Source organism: Ornithorhynchus anatinus, chromosome 21, assembly GCF_004115215.2.
Source record: "Ornithorhynchus anatinus isolate Pmale09 chromosome 21, mOrnAna1.pri.v4, whole genome shotgun sequence".
NCBI lineage: Eukaryota > Metazoa > Chordata > Mammalia > Monotremata > Ornithorhynchidae > Ornithorhynchus > Ornithorhynchus anatinus.
In genome coordinates this window covers 7,113,335-7,131,317 of record NC_041748.1, presented here as the reverse complement: position 1 = coordinate 7,131,317, position 17,983 = coordinate 7,113,335, and the positions used below count along the sequence as shown (strand labels likewise).

The window sequence follows — 17,983 nt, the reverse complement described above, 5'->3', positions numbered from 1 at the left end:
AGGCATTTAATACAGTTGCCTAGTACATAATAAACACTTAACAAATAGCATTTTTAAAAGTACGATTGATTGATTCCAGGAGATAGGTTTGTGTTGGATTTTATTTTTTAGCCAAACAAAATTCCCATCCCACAGTAAACCCGTTTGCTTTTATTTACAGGTTCTCTGAGCGAGCAAGAAATACTTCAGGCGTCAGCGAAAGGACAGAGGAGGTAGGTAACAGACTTTGCTTCTACGCTTTTGGTACCAGGCATGAGGAAGATTCAAGTCTTTCTAGGCCGTGTTCTCCCAGGCCGGGGGTTTGTAACAAGCTCCCCAGTTCTAAGGGAGAGCTGATCTGCCCGGTTTGGATGGGAAGCCTCCTCTACTTGGGCATTTTAGGAGAAGCCTAAATTATCTTGGTTTCTTTGTCTTTTGGATTTGACGATAAAAATTTGAAATGATCTTTGTTCGGGGGATGGGGGGCGGGGAGCGGCGATTTTGACCTGGCAATTGATTTTGGAGGAGGAATTGAATAATAATAAGTAAATAATGATGGTATTTGTTAAATGCTTTCTATGTGCCAAGCTCTCTTCTAAGCACTGGGGTAGACACAAGGTAATCAGATTGTCCCATGTGGGCCTCAGACTCCTAATCTCCATTTTACTGATGAGGTAACTGAGGCACAGAGAAGTGAAGTGACTTGCTCAAAGTCACACAGCTGACAATTGGCAGAGCTAGGATTAGAACCCACAACCTCTGACTCCCAAGCCCGTGTTCTTTCCACTAGGCCACGCTGCTTCTTGATTCAGAGAGGACAGAAGCAGCAGGCTTAAGATAGCACTTCGGTCCACAACCTTATACTCTGCTGCTTCCCTGATCTGTAATTTACTTTAGTGTCTATTTTCCCTGAAAAGTCTGTAAGCTCCTTGAGGGAAGGGATCATTCCTACCAACTCTATTGTATTCTACCCTCGTAAGCACTTAGTACAATGCTCGGCAAATGGTAAATGCTCAATAAATATTGATTGGTGGAATCTGGGCAGGGTGACCCATTCATTCATTCAATAGTATTTATTGAGCGCTTACTATGTGCAGAGCACTGTACTAAGCGCTTGGAATGAACAGGTCGGCAACAGATACAGTCCCTGCCATTTGACGGGCTTACGGTCTAATCGGGGGAGACGGACAGACAAGAACAATGGCAATAAATAGAGTCAAGGGGAAGAACATCTCGTAAAAACAATGGCAACTAAATAGAATCGAGGCGATGTACATTTCATTAACAAAATAAATAGGGTAATGAAAATATATACGGTTGACCGGACGAGTACGGTGCTGAGGGGATGGGAAGGGAGAGGGGGAGGAGCAGAGGGAGATGGGGGGAAAAGAGGGTTAAGCTGCGGAGAGGTGAAGGGGGGGTGGCAGAGGGAGTAGAGGGAGAAGAGGAGCTCAGTCTGAGAAGGCCTCTCGGAGGAGGTGAGTTTTAAGTAGGGCTTTGAAGAGGGGAAGAGAATCAGTTTGGCGGAGGTGAGGAGGGAGGGCGTTCCGGGACCGCGGGAGGACGCGGCCCGGGGGTCGACGGCGGGATAGGCGAGACCGAGGGACGGTGAGGAGGTGGGCGGCGGAGGAGCAGAGCGTGCGGGGTGGGTGGTAGAAAGAGAGAAGGGAGGAGAGGTAGGAAGGGGCAAGGTGATGGAGAGCCTCGAAGCCTAGAGTGAGGAGTTTTTGTTTGGAGCGGAGGTCGATAGGCAACCACTGGAGTTGTTTAAGAAGGGGAGTGACATGCCCAGATAGTTTCTGCAGGAAGATGAGCCGGGCAGCGGAGTGAAGAATAGACCGGAGCGGGGCGAGAGAGGAGGAAGGGAGGTCGGAGAGAAGGCCGACACGGTAGTCTAGCCGGGATATAACGAGAGCCCGTAGCAGTAAGGTAGCCGTTTGGGTGGAGAGGAAAGGGCGGATCTTGGCGATATTGTAGAGGTGAAACCGGCAGGTCTCGGTAACGGATAGGATGTGTGGGGTGAACGAGAGAGACGAGTCAAGGAAGACACCGAGATCGTGGGCCCGAGAGACGGGAAGGATGGTTGTGCCATCCACAGCGATACGGAAGTCTGGGAGAGGACCGGGTTTGGGAGGGAAGATGAGGAGCTCAGTCTTGCTCATGTTGAGTTTTAGGTGGCGGGCCGACATCCAGGTGGAGACGTCCCGGAGGCGGGAGGAGATGCGAGCCCGAAGGGAGGGGGAGAGGACAGGGGCGGAGATGTAGATCTGCGTGTCATCTGCGTAGAGATGGTAGTCAAAGCCGTGAGAGCGAATTTGTTCACCGAGGGAGTGAGTGTAAATGGAGAACAGAAGAGGGCCAAGAACTGACCCTTGAGGAACTCCAACAGTTAAAGGATGGGAGGGGGAGGAGGCTCTAGCGTAGGAGACCGAGAATGACCGGCCAGAGAGGTAAGAGGAGAACCAGGAGAGGACAGAGTCCGTGAAGCCAAGGTGAGATAAGGTATGGAGGAGGAGGGGATGGTCGACAGTGTCAAAGGCAGCAGAGAGGTCAAGGAGGATCAGAATGGAGTAGGAGCCATTGGATTTGGCAAGAAGGAGGTCACGGGTGACCTTAGAGAGAGCAGTCTCGGTAGAGCGGAGGGGACGGAAGCCAGATCGGAGGGGGTCCAGGAGAGAATGGGAGTTAAGGAATTCTAAGCATCGATTGTAGACGACTCGTTCTAGGATTTTGGAAAGGAAGGGTAGTAGGGAGATAGGGCGATAACTGGAGGGGGAAGTGGGGTCGAGAGCGGGTTTTTTTAGGATGGGGGAGACGTGGGCATGTTTGAAGGCAGAGGGGAAGGAGCCATTGGAGATTGAGTGGTTAAAAATAGAAGTTAAGGAAGGGAGGAGGGCAGGGGCGATGCTTTTAATAAGGTGAGAGGTAATGGGGTCCGAGGCGCAGGTGGAGGGGGTGGCACTTGCGAGGAGGGAGGAGATCTCCTCTGAGGATACTGCAGGGAAGGATGGGAAAGTAGGGGAGAGGGTTGGTGGAGGGGAGGGGAGAGGCGGAGGGGTGACTTTGGGGAGCTCAGACCCCTTCAGCCCCCCTCCCTGGGGTGAGGCATCCTACACTCACAGGTGTGTCATCTTGCCAAACTCTTTTTTCCATGGCATTTGTTAATTACCTACTACGTGCCAGGCACTGTACTAAGTGCTGGGAGTATTTACAGGCTAATCAGGTAGGACACAATCCCTGTCCCACATGGGGCTCACCGTCTTCATCCCCATTTTACAGATGAGGTCAATGAAGCGCAGAGAAGTGAAGTGACTTGCCCAAGGTCACACAGCAGGCAAGTAGTGGAGCCAGGATTAGAACCCACTACTACTCTGTTAATGAAATGTACATCGCCTTGATTCTATTTAGTTGCTATTGTTTTTACGAGATGTTCTTCCCCTTGACTCTATTTATTGCCATCGTTCTCGTCCGTCCGTCTCCCCCGATTAGACCGTAAGCCCGTCAAACGGCAGGGACTGTCTCTATCTGTTGCCGACTTGTTCATTCCAAGCGCTTAGTACAGTGCTCTGCACATAGTAAGTGCCCAATAAATACTATTGAATGAATGAATGAATGAATGAATGAATGAATTTGCCTGCCCATCAGACTTACAAATCTGGGGAACAATCAATCAGTAAATACCAATCAGTGGTGTTTATTAAGCTCTTACAGAGTGCGGAGCACTGAACTAAATGCTTGAGAGAGTACGGTAGAGTTGGTAAGACATGATCCCTGCTCTCAAGGAGTTTACCATCTAATGGAGCAGACTCTCCAAATATCAGCCCTAGTTTATCCAGCTCCATTTTTCTCATTTTTCCTGAAGACTTAATAACAGTAATAATAATAATGATATTTTTGTTAAGTACTTACTATGTGCCCGGCACTGTATTAAGCACAGGGATGAATACAAGCAAATCGAGTTGGACACAGTCCCTGTCCCATGCGGGGCTCACAGCCTTGATCGCCATTTTAAAGATGAAGTGATCGAGGCCCAGAGAAGTGAAATGACTTACCTGAGGTCACACAGCAGAGAAGTGGTGGAGCCGGGATTAGAACCCATGATCTTCTGACTCCCAGGACCCTGCTCTATCCATTAGGCCGTGCTGCTTCTAAGAGTCAGTCATGGCCCAGACTGAATGAGAGCTTTCCTTTTTTCTGACACTCCTTTCCGGTTCTGAGATGTTTGATGCGCTTGGCTTCCGGAGCTGGGGGTCTTCTGGAGAGGGAGCCTAGGGTGGGGAGCAGCGGAAGAGATGGGAATCATCGCAGGAATGAGAACTGGGGGTTGCTGCTTGGAAATCTGGAAAGAGCCAGAGCACGTTTCTCACACAATTCTGCAATGCCGGTCAGATGGAAAGGTCAAGTCGGGGTTCTGAAACAGAACAGATGAGTTCTGAAGTTGAGAAGCAGCATGACCTAGGGGGCAATAACAATAATAATAATAGTAATAATAACGGTAAGCACTGTTCTAAGCGCCGGGGTAGATGCAAGGTAATCAGGTTATCTCACAAGGGGCTCCCAGTCTTCATCCCCATTTTACAGAGGAGGAAACCAAGGCACAGAGAAGTGAAGTGACTTGCCAAAGGTCACACAGTAGACGAGTGGCAGAGGCGGGATTAGAACCCATGTCCTCTGACTCCCAAGTCGTGCTCTTTCCACTAAGCCATGCTGAAGGCCAGGGAGTCTGAAGGACCTGGGTTCTAATTCCGCCACTGCCACTTGTCTATGTGACCTCGGGCAATGACCTTATCTGTACTTGTCAGCTGTGTGACTGTGGGCAAGTCACTTAACTTCTCTGTGCCTCAGTTACCTCTTCTGTAAAATGGGGATTAACTGTGAGCCTCACGTGGGACAATCTGATAAACCCTGTATCTACCCCAGCGCTCAGAACAGTGCTCTGCACATAGTATGTGCTAAACAAATACCAACATTATTATTACTATTAAAATGGGGGTGAAGACTGGGAGCCCCCATGGGACGGGGACTGTGTCCAACTTGATTATCTTGTACCCACCCCAGGGTTTAGAACAGTGCTTGGCACATAGTAAGCACTCAACAAGTACCGTAATTATTATTATTGTCACTTCACTTATCTGGGCCTCAGTTACGTCATCTGTAAAATGGGGGTTAAGACTGTGAGCTCCATGTGGGACAGGGACTGTGTCTGACCTGTCTTGTTTCTAACCCAGTGTGCTTAGTACAGTGCCTGGCACATAGTAAGCTCTGAATAAATACCATAAAAAACCAAAAGAAGTCCTCTCGCTATTGGCCGATAGCCCCAGATGTCCCTACCTGGATGATGAATCATGGGAGGAACAAAGTAGTTTAGGGGAAGAAGATTGGTCTGGGAGCCAGAAGACCTGTGCTTTAATCTTGGTTCTGCAGCTGTGTGACCTTGGGTAAGTCTCTGTACCTCAGTTCCCTTATCTGCAAAATGGAGATACGATCCATTCATTCATCAGTTGCATTCATTGAGCCCTTACTGTGTACAGAGCACTGTACTGAGCACTAGGGAGAGCACAACAGAACAATAAACAGACACATTACCTGACCCACAATGAACTTATGGTTTAGAGGGGCAAACAGATGTTAATATAAATAAATAAATTACAGATCTAAACATAATTGCTGTGGGGTTAGGAGGGATTGACAAATGAAGGGACCAGGTCAGGGGGACACAGATGGGAGAGGGAGAAGAGGAAAGGAGGGTTTAGTCAGGGAAGACCTCTTGGAAGAGATGTGCCTTCAATAGGGTTTTGAAGGGGGAGAGAGTAATTGTCAGATACGAGGACGGAGGGTGTTCTGGGACAGAATTAGGACACGGGCAAGAGGTTGGCAGTAAGATAGACGAGATCAAGGTACAGTGAGTAGGTTGGCATTAGAAGAGCGAAGTGTGTGGGCTGGGTTGGAATAGGAGAGTAGCAAGGTGAGGTAGGAGGGGGCAAAGAATGCTTTAAAGCCAATGATGAGGAGATTTTGTTTGATGCGGAGGTGGCTGGGCAACTCCTCTTCTCCCTCCAACTCAGACCCGTGTGGGTCCTGATGATCTTCTATCTATCCCAGCACTTAATATAGCGTTTAAATCACAGTAAGTGCATAACAAATGCCACAGTTATTATCATTCTTCCTCCAGGGAAAAAAACCCCAGGTGCCACTATCCAAATCGCTCCCTCTCCACAATTATAATTCTGGGAGGAGTTCTTGGTTTGGAAAGACACACAACTTGAAGGTTCTCCAATGGTTTGCCATCTGTCAAAAGAAAGACTTTTTGTCACCTTGCTAATTAGCACTGCCTAGTATCTCACACCTAAATTCCAACACCTTCTGGAACATTCCATTTCTCACAATGCACCCTGCTCCGCAGCTATACACAGAGTTTCCTTCTAAGGCCCAACCAAGTTAAGGTGTTCTCTACCACAGAATGCAAACATTGGCTCGGGGAATACAAATTACTTGACACCCTTGAGGGACCGACAGAGCAAATCCGCTTTGCTGTCTCTTTTCCACTTAAACGCAAAATCCTGCGTAAGGGTTCAGAAGCCTCTGAGCTGACCAAGTGGGCAGTTTCAGATCTTGTCCCACGGCATCTACTGCTCCAGAAAAGTGGGACACATCTAGGGTTTTGGAATCCTGTGTTTGTGTGTCCCCACTGCAATGATGATGATAATCGGGGAGCTTGTTAAATGCTTACTCTGTGCCATGCAGCATCCCGAGAGCTCGGATAAATGCAAGCAATCCGGACGGACCCCAGACCTGTCCCACATGGGCCTCACGGACTGAGGGGCAGAGAGAACGGGTATTGAATCCCCATTTTGTGGAAGAGGAAATTGAGGCCAAGGGTAGTCCAATGACTTACCTAAGGTCACGCAGCAGGCAAGTACCAGAGCAGAGATTAGAACCCAGGTCCTCTGACTCCTGAGCCCATGTTCTTTCCGCTCAGTCATGCTGCTTCCCTGGCAACTTGTAGGAGTTCTTACCCTTACTGGCAGGGGAGTTGTTATATTGAACCCTCTCAGGTGCTTAGTACAGTGCTCTGCACACAATAAACGCTCAGTAAATATCGATGACGATGATGATAAAACAGATGATGATGAAAAAATCCTGATGAACATCAGACGAGAAAAGACCGATCGTTCTTTCGGAACTATCTGTCCTTTAGCTTTCGGGGAAGTCAGTCATGATGAAGTCAGCAAAACTTTTATTGCCCCTTAAAGTTTCCTCTCTGACATAAAATCATGGGCCACAAAATTCCTGGATAATGTCCAAGGTCCAGTAGCAGCAGTAAAATGCCGATTAGAATCATGGCATGGTTTCCCTCCTGGATCTCCAACTTCACATTTGGGATGGATCACGTCTCCTCTACTTCCCTCGGCTGCTATATGCCTAACTTTCATGGCTTACTGGATAGTGCAGAGGCCTGAGAATCAGAAGGTCATGGGTTCTAATCCCAGCTATGCCACTTGTCCACTTTGTGACCTTGGACCAGCCACTTGGTTTCTCTGGGTCTCATTGACGTCATCTGTAAAATAGGGATTGAGATTGTGAGCCCCATATGGGATAGGGGCTGTGTCCAACCCGATTACTTATATCCACCCCAGGTCTTAGTACAGTGCCTGGCACATAGTAAGCCCTTAACAAATGCTGCACTTATTATTATTATAATTACTTGTCCGTAGCCCAGCATGGACCACTTTTCTATCAATCCCAACACCCCCATGTGCACTTCACAACTTCCCGGGAGAAGAAATTCCATGAATTCTCCTTCCCAACTGGAAAGGGATTCTTTCAGTTTGTTTGGAATCTGCCACCGTCAGGCTTCCATCGTCATCCCTCAACTGATTAGCTGAGGGGATTTCAGGGACAAGAATTTGGGGTTCACCCTGACCGTTCAATCCATCGATCAATTAGTAACATTTATTGGGCAACTTCCGTGTGCAGAGCACTACACTTAGCAATTCAACTCTGCCCCCTTACAATCTGCATCTCTCCTGACAGAAGAGTTGTGATTCTTGCAGGCAGTACTTCTGTTCTGATAACAATAATAATAATGATCATAATAATGATAATGGGATTTCTTAAGCGCTTACTATGTGCCAGGCACTGTTCTAAGTGCTGGGCTGGATACAGGCAAATTGCTTTGGACAGACTCCCTGTCCCCATGGGGCTCAGAGTGTTAATCCCCATTTTACAAATGAGGGAACTGAGGCACAGAGACATGAAGTGACTTGTCCAAGGTTACACAGCAGACAAGTGGCGGAGCTGGGACTAGAACGGAGATCCTTCTAACTCCCATTCATTCATTCAGCGTCGCTCAGTGGAAAGAGCCTGGGCTTGGGAGTCATAGCTCATGGGTTCGAATCCCGGCTCTGCCACTTGTCAGCTGTGTGACTGGGGGCAAGTCACTTAACTTCTCTGTGCCTCAGTTCCCTTATCTGTAAAATGGGGATGAAGACTGTGAGCCTCACGTGGGACAAGCTGATGACCCTGTATCTCCCCCAGCGCTTAGAACAGTGCCCTGCACATAGTAAGCGCTTAACAAATACCAATCCTATTTATTGAGCACTTACTGTTTGCACAGCACTGTGTTTTCTCCACTAGACCATGCTCCACAAGGTTCTTCGAACTAATGAGTGATCTAGCTGTGTGGGCAAATTAACCTAACTCTGAAACCTGAATCATCAGGACCCCCAAATGCCAGCTAATGGAAACATGGATCTAATAAATGAGAAGAGTGAGTTGGGTCAAGTGTCAGTAGGAGCAGATCAGCAAGAAGCTCTAGAGAAGCAGTATTGGCTAATGGTTAGAACATGGGCTTGGGAGTCAGAAAGACCTGGGTTCTAATCCCCGCTCTGCCACTTTTCTGCCACAGGACCTTGGGCAAATCACTTAACATCTGGGTTACTCTTCTGTAAAATGGGGATTAAGACCATGAGCTCTATGTGAGATAGAGACTGGGTCCAACCTGATCATCTTGTATCTACCCCAGTGCTTCATACAGTACCTGGCATGTAGTAACTGCTTAACAGATTCCATTAAAAAGGAAAAAAAGGAAAAGGAAATTCTGCCACTTGGTCGGAATTGATTCCCATACCTGTAATTTCATCTAGTACCCGTCTCCCCAGCTAGATCTTAAACTCCTTTCATTCATTCATTCAATCGTATTTATTGAGCACTTACTGTGTGCTGAGCACTGTACTAAGCGCTCGGGAGACAATAGACAGTTGAGGACAGGGATCATGTCTACCGACTCTATTAAAATGTATTTAGCACAGTGCTCTGCACACAGTAAGGGCTCAATAAATACCACTCCATCGATCGATCTCTTGAATCCACGTTGCTTTCCTGGCAGTATCTCCAAATGGCTGGAACTTTGGCAGAAAGACCCCGAGGAGATTCTCCTGAACCTGGGGTTTGGGGCCGACGAGCCGGACGTCTGCACCAGAATCCCCGTCCGCTTCCTCCGCTGCCACTCCTCCGCCAGGGGGATTAACATGAGGGTCTTCCTGGAGGCGCAAAAGACACGCTTCGACATCGAGAGTCCGGAATTGTGTGGTAAGGTGATGGGGAGCTGGGGAGGGGACGGGTGGGGGCACCCACTACCTAGACATTAGGTCCCGTAGCTCAATAAACTAAGTGCTCAATAAATGCCACTGATTGCTTGATTGATCACTACGGAACCCTTTTGGAGGTGAGAAGAATAATAAGAAGAGGAACTGCAGGAGCCCACACCAACTGAAATCCTTGGGGTGCAAGGCATGGGGGAAAGGGGCTGAAAACACGGGGAATATATGGTTTGAGAAGAAATGAGAGGTGGAAGGTGTGAGCAATCAATCAATAAGATTTAGGGAGCACTTACTACATGCAGGATGCTGGACTAATCACAGTTCATAATAATATTAGTAATGATGATAAGTGCTTAACAAATATAATAATACTTATCCATTATTAACAATTACATTGTATTACATTACATTATATACATATATATGTTATAATATGCATATACATATACTTTATAATTATAATATATGATATATTGTGCTAGGTTTTAGCATATATTTTATCATATCATATTGCATTAGATCATACTATATTATGTTATATTGTGCTATATAGTGTTGATTCATTCACTCAACCGTATTTATCGAGCACTTACCGTATACAAAGCACCGTACTAAACACTTGGGAGAGTACAATACAACAATAAACAGACACACTCCCTGCCCACAATGAGCTTACAGTCTAGGAGGGGAAATCGATATTAATATGCATAAATAAATTACAGATATGTATGTAAGTGCTATGGGGCTGGGAAGGGGGGATGAATGAAGGGAGCAAGTCAGGGTGACACAGAAGGAAGTGGGAGAAGCAGAAAGGAGGACTTAGTTTGGAAAGAGCTTTTGAAGTGGGGGGAACGTGTCAGATGTGAAGAAGGAGGGTGTTCTACGCTAGAGATAGGACATGGGTGAGAGGTCAGCGGTGAGATGGAAGAGATTGAGGCACAGTGAGAAGGTTGGCATTAGAGGAATAAAGTGTGCAGGCTGGGTTGTAGTAGTAGTGAGGCGAGGTAGGAGGGGACAAGGTGTTTGAGTGCTTTAAAGCCGATGGTGAGGAGTTTCTGTTTGATGTGGAGGTGGATGGGCAACCAGTGGAGTTTCTGAAGGAGTGGAGAAATGTGTCCTGCACACTTTTGTAGAAAAATGATCCGGGTGAATCCACATTTTATAGATGAGGAACCTGAAGCGCAGACAACCTAAGTGACTTGGGTAAGCAACTAAGTGTCACACCAGGGATTAGAACCCAGACTGTTTTCTTTCCATTAATGCACTAAGAGCTTGCAGTCTAGGAGATTCATTCAGTATAAGCTCCTTGTGGGCTTGTATGGGGCACAGAGTAAGCACTTAACAAATACCATGAAAAAAAGCACTGAAGAGAGTACAGCAGATACGAGACACCCATTCCCTGTCTTCAGGTAGCTCACAATCTAATGGAAGAAATGTCTTTCCTTCCCTTCCCCTCCCCTCCTCCCTACCTGCAGCAGTGAGAGCTTGGGGTGAGTTTAGATGTGGAGACGCTAACACCGAGAAAGTTGATGTTCTGGTCTAGGAAAGTTGACGCATTTCGATCAAACTAAGATGATCTTCTTAATTTATCATCTTTCACTGACTTATTACATGCCTCCTCAAAGCCCTGAACTGTACTGTACCCTCCGAAGTGCTGTGTAAAGTGTGCTGCCGACAGTAAGCACTCTATAAATACCATGGATTGATGATAGAAAGAGGTGAGGCATCCCCTAGAATCTATTACTCACTCAATGGTATTTGTTGAACACCTGTTCATTCATTCATTCATTCAATTGTATTTATTGAGCACTTACTGTGTGCAGAGCACTGTACTAAGTGCTTGGGAAAATACAATTCAGCAACAGAGACAATCCCTGCCCACAGTGGCCTCACAGTCTAGAAGAGGGGAGACAGGCATCAAAACAAGTGAACAGGCATCACTATAAATGAATAGAATTATAGATATATACACAGCGTTAATATAAATAGAATCATAAATATGTACATATATACACATGTGCTGTGGGAGGGGAGGGGGTTAGAGCAAAGGGAGTGAGTCGGGGAGATGGGGAGGGGAGGGAGAGCAGGAAAAGGGGGGCACTGTAAAACGCTGTACTAAGCGTAGGAAGTAACTTGGCCTAGTGGATAAAGCATGGGAGTGGGAGTCAGAAAGACCTGGGTTCCAATCCTGGCTCTGCCACTTGTCGGCTGTTTGACCTTGATCAAGTCACTTCACTTCTCTGTGCCTCAGTGACCTCCTCCGTAAAATGGGGATTGAGACTGTGAGCCCCATGTGGGACAGGGAATGTGTCCAAACTGATGAGCGTGTATCTACCCCAGTGCTTAGAACAGTGATTGACATATAATAAGCACCTAACAAATATCATCATTATTTGAGTCCCCTAGCACATTCCTTCATTCATTCAATCACATTTATTGAGCGCTCACTGTGTGCAGGGGACTGAACTAAGCACTTGGGAGAGTATAATGGAACAATAAACAAACACATTCCCTGCCCAAGATGAGCTTACAGTCTAGAGGAGTTGCGCATTCACCCCTTCCTCCAACACACATCCTTATACTAAGTTCCTTCCCTTACCTGTAGTGTATTTTAATGTCTGTCTCCCCTTAAAAACTGTAAGCTCCTTGTAGATGAGAATCACATCTACCAACTCTATTGTATGCAATAATAATAACGATTACGGTACTTGCTAAGCACCTACTATACGCCAAGCACTGTTCTAAGCACTGCGGGAGATACAGGTTAATCAGATTGGACACAGTCCCTGTCCCACGTGGGGCTCACGTTCTTAGTCCCATTTTAAAGATGAGGGAACAAGGCACGGAGACATCAAGTGATTCGCCCAGTGATACACAACAGACAAGAGGCGGAGAAGGGATTAGAACCCGGGTCCTTCTGACTCCCAGGCCTGTGCTCTATACCTAAGCCACAGTGTTCATTCATTCATTCATTCAATAGTATCTATTGAGCACTTACTATGTGCAGAGCACTGTACTGAGCTCTTGGAATGTACAATTTGGCAACAGATAGAGGACAATCCCTGCCCAGTGACTGGCTCACAGTCTAATCGGGGGAGACAGACGGCAGAGCAAAACAGAACGAAACAAAAACAAGACAACTAAGTAACGCTCTTAGGGTGCAGTAGGAGCTTAACAGTTATCATCGATTGATTGATTGACTGATTAGTACAGTAGGAGCTCAGTAGATGAAAATTTATTGATTCATTGATGGATTAATGATCGTTGCCCTGCTCTAGAACGCTTTCGCCAACTGGACATCCTCGATCACGTGACGAGCGTCTTCTCCTCTCTGCTGAATGACACCGGCGCTCCAGGCCAAGGGGAGGGTGAGGAAGAAGAGGAGGAGCGGAGGGTCCAAGAAGCCCCACGTGAGGGGCAGAGACGGACTGGCCAGGTCTTGAGGAGGGTTTCCAACCGTCTGACTCGGCTAGCCCTCAGCCAGGGGCCCCCGGAGACCCCTACAGGACGCCAGGGTGGGGCCAACTTTTCAGGCCGCCATCTTTTGGCATCTTTGGCAGAGAAACGCTGTCCCACGGTGATGGAGGAGGCCGGGGATAGAGGAGCCTGGTGCAGGACTATCCCAAAGCCTCTTGTGCTGTCACCACCGCCCAACACTCCCGGCGGGCCCAAGGCGACACCCCGAGATCAGGCCCTGAGCGAGCCTAGTCTTCCTCTGCCGCCCGCCTTCCGGACCATTTCCCGCCATGGGTCGAAGCCCCCGGACTCCTTTGAAATGGAAGAGGTAAGCATGGTCTCAGTGGGAGTCTACTGCCTGGACCACTAATAGTCGATCATATTTATCGAGCCCTTATGGTGTGCAGAGCCCTGTACTAAGTGCTTTTGGAGAGTACAGTGGAACAATAAAACCGATACATTCCCTGCCCACAACGAATACTTGTCTTATGCCATCGAGTCGTGTCCATCCCAAAGCGACACCAAGGACACATCTCTCCCAGGGCGCCCCGCTCTCCATCTGCAATCGTTCTGGTAGCGTATCTTTAGAATTTTCTAGGTAAAAATATGGAACTGGTTTACCATTGCCACCTTCAGAGCGGTAAATTCGAGTCTACTCCTACTACTACTACCAGTAATTGTTGTATTCACCAAGCTCTTCCTCAGACACTGTACTAAGCGCTAGAGTGGTTACGGGCAAACAGGGTTGAACATAGCCCCTGTCCCGCATGGGGTTCACAGTCTTAATTCTCATTTTATAGTTGAGGTAACTGAGGCACAGAGAAGTGAAATGACTTGTCCAAGGCCACAGAGCAGACGGGGGCAGATTCCAAGTGATTCCCAGGCCACTACGGCATGCTGCTTCCCTAATACTACTACTATCGCTATTAATAACAATGATAGCATATATTAAACACTTACTATGTGTCAAGCACTGTACTGAATGTTGGGGTAGCTACAAGATAATCAGGCCCCACATAGGGGTCACAGTCTATGTAAGAGGGAGAACAGTTATTGAATCCCCATTTTGCAGAAGAGGAAACTGAGACCCAGGGAAGTTAAATGATTTGTCCAAGGTCACAGAGCCAGGATGTGGTGGGACAGGGATTAGAACCCAGGTCCTCTATCTCTCCCAGTCTCCCTGCTCCTCCCCTAGACCCTTTCCTCATATTGCCTTTCACCCAGGAATCTCCACTTTTTTTCCACTTACACCCACCGGATCCAGGAAACAGCAAGAGCAAGCAAATCAGACTTGCTTTCCTGGCTGGCTCCTGAGAATGCATAATTCCTGAGAAGACGTGTGGCCTAATGGATAGACCCCAGCCTGAGAGTCAGAAGAATCTGAATCCTATCCTGGCTCTGTCACTTGCTGCTCTCTTGGACCAGTCGCTTCACTTCCCTGGGTCTCAGTTCCCTTATCTGCAAAATAGGGATTAAGACTATGAGCCCCATGTGGGATGGGAACAGTGTCCAAAATGAATATCTTGTATCTACCCCAGCACTTAGTAAAATGCCTGGGATATAGTAAGCGCTTAACAAATACTAGGAAAAAAATATATATTTCGGCACCCAGTATATGTCCATGCCTGAATCTATTCAGTTCTCCCTTGTTGAACACTTTGAACATTTCTGAAGAAAGCAAGACCCGACACCCCCAGCCTATTTTCACTCTTCAACACCTGCAGCCTGATCAGAAACTACTAGCCAATTGATGGTATTTATTGAGCGCTAACTCTGCAGAGCATTGTACTAAGCTCTTGTAAGAGGACAGTAAAGTAGGTAGAAACAGTCTTGCAATACTGTGATTTTGTAGTCTTGTGTGCCAGGTAAGGAAGGATGCTTCTTTATTACCGCTTGCTCTCATTTATTAGTAATCGTTAAGCATTTACTATGAATCAAGCACTGTACTAAGTGCTGGAGAAGACACATTGCAATCAGAACTGATGCAGTCCCCATTCCACGTACGGTATAAGGGTGAGGGAGAATAAGTATTTAATCCCCCGTTTACAGATGAAGAAACTAAGGCCCAGGCCCAGAAATGAAGCAGCGTGGCTCAGTGGAAAGAGCACGGGCTTTGGAGTCAGAGGTCATGGGTTCGAATCCCGGATCGGCCACTTGTCAGCTGTGTGACTGTGGGCAAGTCACTTAACTTCTCTGTGCCTCAGTTACCTCATCTGTAAAATGGGGATTAAGACTGTGAGCCCCACGTGGGACAACCTGATTCCCCTGTGTCTACCCCAGTGCTTAGAACAGTGCTCGGCACATAGTAAGCGCTTAACAAATGCCAACATTATTATTATTATTAAGGCCCAGAGAAGTGAAGTGACTTAACTAGCAACAGACTCCTCACCATTGGCTTAAAGCAGTCCACCAGCTTGCCCTCTCCTAACTCGCCTCAGTACTCTCCTTCTACAACCCGGCCCGCACACTTCACTCCTCTAACGCTAACCTTCTCACCGTGCCTTGATCTCACCTGTCTTGCCGCCAACCTCTAGCCTGCGATCTGCCTCTGGTCTGGAACACCCTCCCTCCTCAAATCCTACAGACAATGACTGTCCTCCCCTTCAAAGCCTTATTGAAGACACATCTCCTCCATGAGGCCTTCCCTGACTAAACCCCCTCTTTCCTCTTCTCCCACTCCCTTCTGCATCTCCACCGCAACACTTATCTGCATATCTGTCATTTATTTATTTGTATTGGTGTCTGTCTCCCCCATTTTAACTGTAAACTCAGAGCGGGCAGGGAATGTGTCTGTTTATTGTTGCATTGTACTCCTCCAAGCACTTAGTACAGTGCTCTGCACAAACTGAGTGCTCAATAAATATAATTGAATGAATGAATGGAGTCACACAGCAGGCAAGTGGTGGAACTGAGATTAGAACCCAGGCCTTCTGACTTCCAGACTTCTCTTTTTACTAGGCCACGCTGTCAGCCTGGGCCCTCATCTCCCCAGAGAAGCAGGAGGTTTCACAATGCCTAAATCCTCTGATTGTCCAATCCCAACCAGCAGAAACCCAGAATACTTTGTTCCAGTATTTCTGAAATCCGGGTGTTGGCAGCGGAAGCGTTTGTGCTCAAACCCCTCGAGCTAACGACACTGCGCAGACCTCATGTACCTCAGGAAGATGGCAAAATCGCAGTATCGTTTTTTCTGAGACGGTTTTAATGAAATGCACTTAGCTTAGCTGAATGAATTTCAAATACCAGAACCCCAGGACTAGAAATCTCACTGCTCTGAGGCCCTGCTATCACTCTCTCGGTACGTAATTTCTCAGAAAAAATGTTCTTTCGATGGGTCGCCGCAGTGAATTTTCTGCCCAGGAAAATCTAGCGCTGTATTTTTTAAATATTGCACTCTGACTCCCTGGGCTGAGGCAAAGCGTGTGTTTGCTTTAGGACCAGCAGAGGTGTGCCCAAGGCCCAGGTGGTTTTGTGTCTAACAAAGACCCTTGCCAAATTGAATATTTATTTTTGTTCGGCAGCCTTAACAATCCTATTATGAGAAATTCAAAATAGGCATGGAATTGGCAGAACTTCTTGGCATTTGAGAGGTACGCTGAGGTACTCTGAACAGATAGCGCTCCTGAAATTCCACCTGCCAATTTGGTCTCCAGTTAAGTGTGTGCATCTTTTCCTGACCTCTTGCTGAAGGCTGAGTTTGGGGTCCAGGCTGGGGAATGCTAATCCTGGATGCTACAGGTCAGTAGGTTTTGTGAAATGATTTGGACAGCAAAATCAACAGAATTTGGCCTCCACAGCTAGATTATGATTAGATTAAGGCAAGGATTGTTTTCCTATAAAAATATTCAGGCCATGTTTCCCCACTCCTCAAGAAATTCCGATGCATCAATCAAAAACTCTTCACAACTCACCTTGCTGTTCTCCTTCTACAACCCAGCCTGCACACTTCGCTCCTCTGGTGCTAAACTTCTCACTGTGCCTCCATCTAACCTGTCTCGACGCTGACCCCTTGCCCACATCCTGCCTCTGGCCAGGAATGCCCTCCCTCCTCAAATCCAACAGAGAATTACTCTCCCCAACTTCAAAGCTTTATTGAAGGCACATTTCCTCCAGGAGGCCTTCCCTGACTAAGCCCCCCCCCCCCAGCTTCCTCTTCTCCCACTCCCTTCTGGGTCACCCTGACTTGGGTCACCCTGACTTGCTCCCTTTGTTCATTCCTCCCTTCCAGCCCCACAGCACTTATGTGCATATCTCTAAATTATTTATTTATACTAATGTCTCTCTCACCCTCCCTAGACTGTAAGTTCTTTGTGGGCCCGGAATGTATCTGTTAAATGATGTATCATACTCTCCCAAACACTTAGTACAGTGCTCTGCACACAGTAAGCACTTAATAGATACAACTGAGTGAATGAATGGTGTCTTCCCACTCTACTGTACTCTCTCAAGCACTTATTGCCGTGTTCTACAAGAGGTTGGGATTGGGCAGTCGGAGGATTCAAGCATTTAGAAACTTCCTGCTTCTTTGGGGAGATGGGGGCCTAGGCTAACAGCATGGCCTAGTCGAAAGATCATGGGTCTGAAAAGTCTAAAAACCTGGGTTCTAATCTCAGTTCCACTGCTCAATAAATGGACTGCTTGACTGATCTAACTTTTCCTCATTCTTCTCCCCATGTAGGAACAATGATTCTAATGCCAAGAAGAGGTCTCATGTCAGATTGACAGTATAGACAAGTGTTGATTTAATAATGATAATGATAATTCTGGTATCTGTGAAGCACTTACTATGTGCCAGGGACTGTACTAAGCAATGGGGTGGATCCAAACAATGTGGTTTGGACACAGTCCCTGTCCCACGTGGAACACACAGTCTCAGTTCCCATTTTACAGATGAGGTAACTGAGGCCTAGAGAAGTGAAGTGACTTGCCCAAGGTTACACAGCAGA

At 47.2% G+C, this 17,983-nt stretch overlaps 1 protein-coding gene across 3 annotated transcripts in view; it reads left to right on the top strand.

Moving 5' to 3' along the window:
• Positions 1-17,983, top strand: part of ITPRID1 (ITPR interacting domain containing 1) — a 55,840-nt gene that overhangs the window by 7,716 nt on the left and 30,141 nt on the right. For all 3 annotated transcript variants that reach the window (XM_029048705.2, XM_029048704.2, XM_029048702.2), the window contains exons 4-6: positions 161-212; positions 9,368-9,570; positions 12,860-13,365. In XM_029048705.2, coding sequence (XP_028904538.1) covers positions 161-212; positions 9,368-9,570; positions 12,860-13,365 — 761 coding nt within the window. The remainder of the gene's footprint in view (positions 1-160; positions 213-9,367; positions 9,571-12,859; positions 13,366-17,983) is intronic.